Source organism: Primulina huaijiensis, chromosome 3 (assembly GCF_012295235.1).
Source record: "Primulina huaijiensis isolate GDHJ02 chromosome 3, ASM1229523v2, whole genome shotgun sequence".
Classification (NCBI taxonomy): Eukaryota; Viridiplantae; Streptophyta; class Magnoliopsida; order Lamiales; family Gesneriaceae; genus Primulina; species Primulina huaijiensis.
The window spans coordinates 26261342-26272450 of record NC_133308.1 but is presented as its reverse complement, the minus strand read 5'-3'; the positions used below and the strand labels follow the sequence as shown (position 1 = coordinate 26272450).

Genomic DNA, 11109 nt, shown 5'->3' with positions numbered 1-11109 from the left:
CCTTGTCCAGGCTGCAAAAATTTCGACTTTTGTGTCTAATTCTCAATATTCGGTAGACTTTTTATTCCCCAATAATTATATTTCTTAAATCCCAATTATTTCTCTACCTAAATTCGAAATTTAGTGGTATTTTTCCAAGATAAGATTTTGATATTTTTCTTTTTAAAAATCCTGGTAGTTAAACTGTTAAATTTTTCCCAAGCCTGTATTTTATATCGTGTAGACTTCCCTGTAGTGAACGATTTTCAAAAATCCATAATAAATTATCCAATAAATTCGAAAATTCTATGGTATATTCTTCAAGATTTTGGAATCCAAGATTGAGTCATCTTCTTGCTTAAATCTTTATCCAGGTATATCAAATCTTAGGTCTATGTCCANTGATAGAAAGTTCAAGATAATTAGCATAAGCGATGCTTAATCTCATCACACGTCCTCACTTCTAGGCATAATTTCCTAATTAGATATAGAAAGTTCAAGATTTTCAAATCATCACACCCCCTCACTTCGAGGCATAATTTCCGATGTGTTATTGTTTAATAAGATGACCCCTCGTTGGTCTGTTATTATTCTTAAAGATCTGAATGATAAAATTAAGCTAAATATCATCCATTTGAACCTCTTCTCGATGCCTCAATTTTTTTTTTTTTTTTGGCTTTTCCAAAGTAGAAATTATCTGTGAGATGATCTTATTACATTACATAAAGAAAAGGGATGATAAGATTGATTGTATTGTAAGATTAGGATTAGAAAGTATGAAATGTTTTGAATTTGTTCTATATTTTATTACTAGATTAGAAATAACTAAAATGATAAAAAATAATAATAGATATCGACTGGAAAGATAAGTGTGAGTTCAAACTCATCTTTAAAAAAATCTCTACCCCCGATAGCGGAGGCGTTCAATGTAGTTTATTTGACTAACGTGATTTACATATTATTACGTTTATATGAAGGTTTATCCAATAAAGATTGAAAGATAGTATCTACGACCTGTGGACTACCACGTTGTAAAAAAACAACACATGTATCTTTGGGATATTTGCATGAATATTATTTTTTTCTCTTTACCCCGGTTCAGAACTTTTAACTACGAATTTTCTTACTATAGGATACGAGACATATGGCTTGGCAGCCAGCCAACCTAAAATCTAGTAAGAAATCCGATCTGCCGATAGTTTATACACCTTATCCCCGATCTCTAGGGACTAGGAGACACATCTTCTTAAGCATATAAGCAGCTGAAACCTCTAGATTAATATACACATATTTGGATTAATGAATTTGATTTAGATAAAATGATTTGAGTGATGAATTTCGAATAACCATAATATACCGAGATATTACCATATTATTACTATATTATTTAATTCTTAGAAACATGAATGAAAACAGTAATATATTATAAATTTTGATGTATTTGAAAATTCAAATTGATCAAATATTCAAATGAGACACACTTTGTTACCAGTTGATGAGTCGGTATCAGAACTCAAACCCAGTTAGTTATATACATATTATTACTATATTATACAATTCTTAACACACATTTTGTTACCACTAACTTGTACATATACTCATGTAACATGTATTCTTCTCCTCATGTGGCTTTGCCAAATAAATTTCATCTTAATCCTAATGTACAAAATTTGAATGTCATTTGCATTTGCCCATCATGATATCAAAATTTAATATAAAATTAAAACAAATAAGAAATTTATTTGAATGGATGGGATTAGAATCTTAGAGGCCTTAAAGGCGAATGAACCAACAATTATTTAAAAACAAAATTTCCTTTTATAATTGAACATTTCTCCTGATCAAATCCCACAATTTACGTTTTTCTTTCATAAAATAAGGCTCAGTCCCATTGTATTTGTGACCCCGATGCCCATCTTTTCGTCCCTCGCCCGCTCTGCAAAGTACAAAATCCCAAATCTACTTTCTTTTAGGGTTTGAATGGAATCGAGATCCAGTAGTAGTTTTAAAATAATCATACATTCATAACAAAATATTGGATAAATATATGTATTTGTAAATTTCTTGATGAGTAAGTGTCTTGTGAGACGCGCGAGTTAATCTTATCCATGTCTAGAATAATAAGCATAAAAAATATTATTTTTTTATTAATATGATTTGATAAGAGATTTGTCACGGACGGTCTCAGAAAACTTTTGTGTTCCTCAATTTAATAACTTGGCTAATGAATCTATATCCTAAATTTTTTAATCTCATTTTAAATGTCAAGTCACATGTTTTATGCTTGTATGTAGAAATTAATTATGAGTTATTTAGATTGACACATCGGATGACATTTTCCCTCTTCAAATATAATAAAGAATAAAAAAAGATTTAATTGGATTAAAAAATACTTTTATAATTTATCATATAAAATATAAACATGAATTTCAATTTAAGTGTACATAAGTACATCAAGCATTTTTCATTAACTATATATTAATTATTAACTTGAGCTTTTTATATATAATAATGAGAATGCCGACCCACACGTGTCTATCACTCGTGTCACTCTCATCTCGCTCGTGTCAATTCATGCCCTACTCCTCCTTTCTGTGGATCTCCCGTCCTTGCCTTCTCCATTTGCCTCTTCTTGTCTCTATCTAACAAAATACTAGACAACGAAATACAAACCACTACATAAAATATATATTTTTTTATTATTTTAAATGATTCATTACATTTATGGAATTGATTACGTTGATGTAATAAATTATGACCTTTTAAAATAATATATATTAGTATACTTATCATTTTTAAAATAATATAATATAGTGGTTATTTCAAGCACCACTTTCAATTATTCTTCTAGGCAATATTTGTTCTTAAGAGAATTCCTCTATAAATAATTGTACTTCTTACTACCCATAAAAGTCAAACATATGATTTTGATTTTACGACCACATATTCCTATTACATTCTACCATTACGTGAATAAAATTATTACGATTAATGTAATTGGTAACATTGCGATTTCGATCATCTGTGTTATAAATATCAATTTTAATATCGCATCTTTCAATTTTTGATAATTTTAGTCATTCTTATAATGTCATGTCAACGAAACATCAATGTTCCATTGATATCACATCAGCGTCTCGTCTATCTTGTATGTTTTTGTAACGTCATGTCAAGTGAAAATCAGCTTCATTTAAGTTTCATACAATACACACGATAATTTGGAATTTTCGCTTCTAATTTACTTTCCATTTCACTCTATCTTGTATGTTTTTGTAGTGCAATACACTATACTTAATTCTTCCACTTGCTTTTATCAATGTTTTTTGTTGGATTTTTAATTGGTATAATATAAGATGTGTATATTATGTAATGAAATATTTCATCCTCTGATCGAACGAAATTTTTCCCGACATAATATATACTATTTTTTATGCTACACCTATTAGATTTAGATGAGTTAATGTCTCATTTTCACTATTCTTCCAATCAAATAACCTTAATCCATACATTTCTTTCCTTTATTAATTTTCTTTGGCCGATTTTAATAAGTGTAATATAAGATATATTATTATCCTGATATTTTATCTGTTTCTCAGATCAAATCTCTTGTTACACAATACGCTATGTGTTATGCTTCACCTTTAGATTTAGAGACGTTATTGAACCAGATCAGCTTTATCGGTTTTGAATAATGGGGTAACATAATCACACCCCAGTTATGTAGGATATCATATTGAATTTATTAGATATAGAGCGATACTCAATCCGAGATCGAAATTAATAAAACCGAGTCATAAACAGATTGGATCCAAATAGGAATTATATTTTATCTTATTTTTCAAACAAAATTTTCAAACAAAATTCTCAAAATTAAACATATAATTTTTTTTGTTCATAAGTAAATATCAAAACAATAAATAAGTGATTTTTTTTTTGAAAAAAATATATATAATTAATCATAAATTAAATATTATTCACATATTTTTGAACCGGATTCAGTGGAACCATATTAAATTTATTTTGGATCCTTTTCAAGCAATCCGACCCGATTCAATATTGATGCCGGATTTGGTTCAATTCGAACTTATTTATTTAGTTCCGGATTGAATCGAATTAAACTGAACCGGATACAGTTTGGCTCGGATTGATCGGTTCAACAAGCATCCAACATCCTTAATTAGCTCCAGACTCTCATTTTCGTTATTATCAAATCAACTAATCTTAATCCCTATTTCTCCCTTTATTAATTAAATAATTATGTTTGGTCAATTTTAACAAGTATGCCATATTTTATAAAAGATTTTATTCAATGGACCCCTGCTTAGCTTTTTTTAGAGATGTCAACGGGACGGGTATGGGGCGGGTTTGGCTAAACCCAAGACCCTCCCCATGAAAAAAACTTTGACCCATTACCCGCCCCATCCCGATTAAATATTCTTCGGACCCACCCCACCTCGAATACGAAACGAGGTCGGGTAGACCCGTGAGCCCCGTGAGACCCGAATTTTTTTAAAATAAAAAAGTAATCTTTCTTCTCACATGACTGAATTAAAAACAGACAAGCCTCTAAACACAACATTGTGGAAAATTAATTCATGTCTTCGACCACACTTAACAATAACAAACAGAGTATTTTCACGACATAAAGAATTGCATAAAAAAAGATTTACTAGCACTCCAAAAAAATCTTGACATCCCCAAAAATAAGTCATAACATAATTTAAACAGATCAATATAAAATCAGCGAGTTTCAGACACATTCTTCGGGATCATTTTTCTCTTCATCAAGAATGGTGGTACAAGTTGGTAAACTACTTGAAGAATTAACTACAAAATTAAATAGATAAAGTACATTGAAAAAATAAAACTGTAATTTCAAATTGTAAAAAAATGTAATTTAAAAAGAGAAAGTACAGTAAAAAAATTAAAATGAAAGTACAATAACAAAATAAAACTGTAATTTATTTACCTTTCACTTCACCTCACAACCATCTTCGCGTGCACATCAATGCCTCCAAAGTCGTTAGATTAAGTCTACAAAGATGAGAACTAACAATTCTTCCACTATTGCTAAAAGTAGATTTAAATGCAACAGTTGACATATGAATAACTAAGACCGTTATGGTTGATATGAGCTACTAAAAAAATGAAAATTAATAAAAATAAAACCATAGACTATTTATATCCACGTATATGAGGTGAGTATGGGACGGGTTTTATAGGACCCATGACCCACCCCATATCCGGAAGGGTCTGAAAAATTGGACCCGAGACTCGCCCCATGACCCATTTATTATGCCCAAACCCACCCCATACACGCGGGTGCATTACGGGTCTGGGTAAAACCCGGACCCATTGACATCCCTAGTTTTTTTCAAGTCGGCCATTTATTGCACGTCTATTACTATTAATTACATTTGAGTAATGATCTATTCGTTCCGCGAATTGTGTTACTCACATTATTATCACTTTTGCTTGTTCGTCTCATTCTTCTTTTGTTTTTTGGTTGATTGATCTTGTAATCAAAGACATATCCCTTTTTCAATAAATTACAATAGTTATCACCGTTAAAAAAAATTTTTGAGTCATGAATAATAATCGTCGGTGTGACACTAAATTAAATTAACATTTATAACCCTAAAAAATAGGGAAAAACTAACAAAGAAAAAAATTTCTGCCATTTGTCTAGTTCGAAAACTATCGTAAAAGTTTCAAAATCGTTTTTTCAAAAAATAAAAATTACATCACACACATCGCGTGTTCTTGACCATTAATTATAATAACTTATTTAATATGTAATTAAATGCTATTTTTCATCTAAATCTTGAATCAAATCAATTTTTTTGTCGGACAAATTTTAATAAAAAAAAACCAACACTAACCATGATGTAGGACCGAACGCTTATCGTTTTACCAAAAACTACGTTTTGTGATAACGGTGCAATTCAAATATTTTAAACCATACAAACTGCTCAAAAACCATGTTTTGATTTCTCAACGGAACAAAGATGATTATTGCAGAGATGAGAGAACAATCTTTCTCTTAATAATTATATTCATCCAACCACGCTTTGGAGTCGATGACAACGACGTTACTTCCAAATAGATATTCGAAAACAACTAGTCTCGGTATTGCAGAAACATTAAACAAGTTTATTCATTCTGTAAAAACATCAAATATTGTCTTCACAAGATGAAATATCTCAAATACAACGGAAAATATAAGCACGATGGCGGATTGAAAATAAAAGAAATATTAGAATCGAAACTAAATCAGCAATAGAGTTCCTCATCTATCATACATGGAATCCAGTCTTTTCTTTCTCTTGGATTTCATTCTCGTTCTCCTATTCAACGTCGTTTTCAGTTAGATTAGAGAGTCGTATGTTTATCACTCAACAAACGAGCAGAAAAATACTCAGTTTGACTCTAGATTGATCCAGGTCGATATACATTCTTAATTAGATTTAGAGTATAATTTTCGTTAACAATTATCTTAATCCTTACACTTCTTTCCTTATTAATCATGTTAGGTTAATTTTAACTAGTATAGGCTAAATAAAATGTATATTTTATTGTGTATATTTAGTGTGTGCCACACACATGTAGATTATCACACCAAAGTTCTAACATATAATCTTACCGAAAAACCAAATATTAATATATTTATTATATTACATCATAATAATTTATTTTTTTAATTTAATTTCGTGGGAACTTTTTATATTTTTTCTAATTTTTTTTTTGTGGGATTTTCTCTCATTAATTATAATTTTGGTATATTTGCATGGTCAAGGTTCACATTTTGTGTGTGGCCGTATCAGTTATACAATGCCACTTGTCCCCCCAATCCGCCTATAAATGCCAGGTACAAGTCCGCCCACCGATTGCACATACACCGCTCACGCACTAAAAGGCGTAGGGGTCCTAGCGCCTTCGATTTCTTGGTTTCTAGGCGCTCCTTCGTTGAATCCTCAGCCGATTTTCAACGAAGAAAAAGATGTTTATCGAGAGTTTTCAGGTTGACAGCCCGAATGTCAAGTATTCTGATGGTGAGATTCAGTCCGTGTACAATTATGAGACCACGGAGCTTGTTCACGAGAACAGAAATGGCACCTATCAATGGATTGTGAAGCCGAAGACCGTGAAATACGAGTTTAAGACCGATGCCCGTGTGCCTAAACTGGGGTAATTTCGTTGATTATAGCGTTAATGTGTTGCTGTTGCGTGATTATGGCCCATGCATTTCAATTATTGTGTTTCATTTCGTGGGTTCTTCTGATTTTTTTTTTTCTTGTCGTGGGTTTTGTAGGGTTATGCTTGTTGGATGGGGAGGAAACAATGGTTCGACCCTTACTGCTGGTGTCATTGCGAATCGAGAGTGAGTTTTTTTTTAAATATAAATTTCGATATGGTTAATTTTTTTGTTTTGAAAAATGAAATAAAATCAAACGTTTGTGAGATTTTGTTGGTGAATATCAGAAGGAAATCTGTGAATCTGTGACTGTTGGTATAATATTTTCAAGACAAGATTCTGCGGAAAAAGGAAACAACTTTTTGGAATTTATATCCGTATTCCTTGTAAAACAAAAAGATTCGATTTTTCATGGTTTTTCCTTGGTTCTCTGTCATTTTGTGGAAGCGTGACAAAATTTTTGAGACATTGGTTGAATGATTTTCAGAGGGATTTCATGGGCAACAAAAGACAAGGTTCAACAAGCCAATTATTTTGGGTCACTCACCCAGGCATCCTCAATCAGAGTTGGTTCTTTCAATGGGGAAGAAATCTATGCCCCATTCAAGAGCTTGCTCCCCATGGTACAGTACCCCTATGTTTCCTCTGAATCTCTGATGTATATTTTAATATAATTTACATAAATTATAAATGATTTTTGGTTTTGAATATGAATAGGTGAACCCAGATGATATCATATTTGGGGGATGGGATATAAGTAACATGAACTTGGCTGATTCAATGGGAAGGGCTAAAGTATTAGATATTGATCTTCAGAAGCAGCTTAGGTCCTACATGGAACACATGGTTCCACTCCCAGGAATCTACGACCCAGATTTCATTGCTGCAAATCAAGGCTCACGTGCAAACAACGTGATCACAGGAACCAAGAAACAACAAGTTGAGCAAGTTATAAAAGATATTAGGTACTTAATTTTAATGTTTTTTAATTTCTTCATGTCAATATATTATGGTATTCATGTCACTTGATTCAAGTTGGTGTCTTTTGCTATATAAGTCTGAACTTAACTTGGGCTTTAGGACAATGTTCTACTGATTTTGCATCTCTGTGTATTCTGTGGGGCATGCTGAAATATGTAGGATTGTTCCTTGGCTAATGGCATTGAATTTGTTGATTTTTTCAAAATTTTTTGCTGTGATCAAGTGATGGTGGGTTCACAAAGTGCCACACATAATCTTGAAATGAAATTAAGAAAATACATATGTTTTGAGTGGTGTAGAAGAGATGAGGAACATCATAAGATCACTTTTTCAGCTGGGGCAGCAGGCAATGCCATAACTAAGAGTTCAAGTAGAATGAAACAACTTATATATACATCACACCCCCAATTAATTTTCGCTTAATACATTGATTGATATATATAAGTTTTTTTTTAAAGAAAATCAGTTGGCGTGGTGGTATTTTATGTCTTTTTGCAAAATGTTGAAAATTATGAAAAGAAGTGGGACAGGGGAAAGAGAGAATGTAATTTGACGGCTTATGCCTCGAACTACTTTGGTCCCGATCTTAAATTATTTGAACTCATCCGCTTTTTGGACAACTAGGCAACTATCATAACCCATAACCCTATAAACATATTCCAAATTTTTTTTTAAAATATTTGTTTGTTTTTTTTTTTTAAAAAAAATAATGTCAAGATGAGTTTCTGAGTTTTGTAGTAACTTGGAGAGCTCTATGATTTTGTTAGGGAGTTTAAGGAGAAAAATAAGGTGGACAAGATTGTGGTGTTGTGGACAGCCAACACCGAGAGATACAGTAATGTTGTTGTCGGTCTCAATGATACAGTAGAAAGCCTCATGGCTTCACTTGAGAGAAACGAGGCCGAAATATCTCCTTCAACCTTGTTTGCCATTGCTTGTATTCTTGAAAATGTGCCCTTCATCAATGGCAGCCCACAAAACACTTTCGTTCCAGGTAAATTTAATCATCTTATAACTAAAATTTTCATGTCGAAAGTGGTAATTAATCATAGTCATCTCGATTTTCCAGGGCTGATTGATTTGGCGATTCAAAGGAACAGTTTGATAGGCGGAGATGATTTTAAGAGCGGCCAAACCAAGATGAAGTCAGTGCTTGTTGATTTCCTTGTTGGAGCTGGTATCAAGGTACATCACATTCTTTTGATAAACTATGCATCATGTTCAAGATTGTTTTGTATATTTTTTTGGTGTGTTAATTTAATTTTGTTTACTGCTACAGCCAACATCGATAGTGAGCTATAATCATTTGGGAAACAATGATGGGATGAATCTGTCGGCGCCTCAAACTTTCCGGTCTAAGGAGATTTCTAAAAGCAATGTTGTTGACGACATGGTTGCTAGCAATGGCATCCTTTATGAACCTGGAGAGCACCCTGACCATGTGGTGGTTATCAAGGTACGACCACCATCAATTTTGATTTGCATATACATACTCAATATATATATTTGTAATTTGCATTCTGGTAATAGAAAATTTTGTTAAATCTTGATTAATAACCTCATTTCCTATGGGGTGGATGAACGTATAGTATGTGCCATACGTGGGAGATAGCAAGAGAGCTATGGATGAGTACATGTCGGAGATATTTATGGGAGGGAGAAGTACCATTGTGTTGCACAACACTTGTGAGGACTCTCTTCTTGCAGCTCCAATAATCTTGGATTTGGTCCTCATAGCGGAGCTCAGCACTCGAATTCAGCTCAAATCTGAGGAAGAGGTATTTCTTGCAATATCAGCATTCGAATGTATAGTACCAAGTATCATATCGATTTTGTGCTTGTAGAGTTTTACATATTCTTTTCATCTCCAATTTTACAGGGAAAATTCCACTCTTTCCACCCTGTGGCCACCATCCTCAGCTACCTTACCAAAGCTCCTCTGGTAAGTGAACTCCAAGGAATTTTTTATTTTAATCAAATGGGATTCAAAATTTATTTTTCTTGATAAAATAAATCGACATCAAGTCTAGTCCATTTCATTTACAATTTTTTTATGAAGATTCTGACTTTGGTCCCCCGGTCCAATATGGACCAGCAGCTGATAAAGTTGATGTGATCCTTTGATGTTGCAAACACCGTTGATAGCAAACGTGTGGCTCATTATTTCTGAATTATTTATTCTTGTGAACATGAACGCAAAATCTTAAGGACCACTTAAATGATCGAGGCAACGCTTCATCACAATTTGGTTTTATTTTGGGTACTTTTTTTGGGAAAACTTATTATAAATTATAAAACTTTCAAATATATCATATAGGGTTATAAGCTTGGGAGCAAGCTCACATGTTAATCGTGTCGCCCTGGACTTGGCTCTCTGTTATAACTTATAATATTGTTGTATACGTTTTTGTTCTATGTCCACTGCATTCTTTTCAAACATATATTTTAAGCCGATACGAAAAGGGTATAATAATAATAATAATAATAGAGTTGTTTTGTGTTGAAAAACAGGTTCCTCCAGGTACTCCAGTGGTAAATGCACTTTCAAAGCAAAGGGCAATGCTTGAGAACATTCTCAGGGCTTGCGTTGGATTAGCTCCAGAGAACAACATGATTTTAGAATACAAGTGAAGAAAATTGCGGAAATATTATAGCGATATAAATATTTCCCGTTCTTGTTTATTTTCGGCTTTAATTTAGTACTCTCTAAGACAAGTATTTGTGTCTTTTGGTGTGTAGTATTTTTTTAGTTTATTGTAGTTATGAAATGACAGAAAACTATGCATTTTGGACTTTGCTCGTCTCGGTTAATCTATGGCGAAGCGAAAGCCGAGTCACATGGAGTCTTCTAGCTGTGAAGTGTTGTTTAATCTTTCTCTCTCTCTATATACATACATATCTATCTATCTGATTTCGTTTTACCAAGATATCTTTGGGCTGTAACATCTATTTTG

The 11109-nt window shown here is 32.5% G+C and overlaps 1 protein-coding gene across 1 annotated transcript; it reads left to right on the top strand.

Annotated features, from left to right (window-relative positions):
* Nucleotides 1–6859: 6859 nt before the first annotated feature.
* On the top strand, nucleotides 6860–11068 carry LOC140974135 (inositol-3-phosphate synthase). Its single transcript, XM_073437408.1, has 10 exons — nucleotides 6860–7167; nucleotides 7292–7360; nucleotides 7662–7797; nucleotides 7892–8139; nucleotides 8923–9149; nucleotides 9225–9340; nucleotides 9435–9611; nucleotides 9745–9933; nucleotides 10035–10097; nucleotides 10667–11068. Exons 1-10 carry the CDS (start codon nucleotides 6980–6982, stop codon nucleotides 10784–10786), a joined length of 1533 nt encoding a protein of 510 aa, XP_073293509.1. The 5' UTR covers nucleotides 6860–6979; the 3' UTR covers nucleotides 10787–11068.
* Nucleotides 11069–11109: the final 41 nt, after the last annotated feature.

Excerpts from the sequence above, each read along its gene's own strand:
- LOC140974135 (XM_073437408.1), top strand. The coding sequence starts at position 6,980 with ATGTTTATCGAGAGTTTTCAGGTTGACAGCCCGAATGTCAAGTATTCT. Across the intron at positions 7,798-7,891 it reads TCAAGAGCTTGCTCCCCATG|GTGAACCCAGATGATATCAT; the intron begins GTACAGTACCCC and ends GAATATGAATAG. Across the intron at positions 10,098-10,666 it reads ACCTTACCAAAGCTCCTCTG|GTTCCTCCAGGTACTCCAGT; the intron begins GTAAGTGAACTC and ends GTTGAAAAACAG.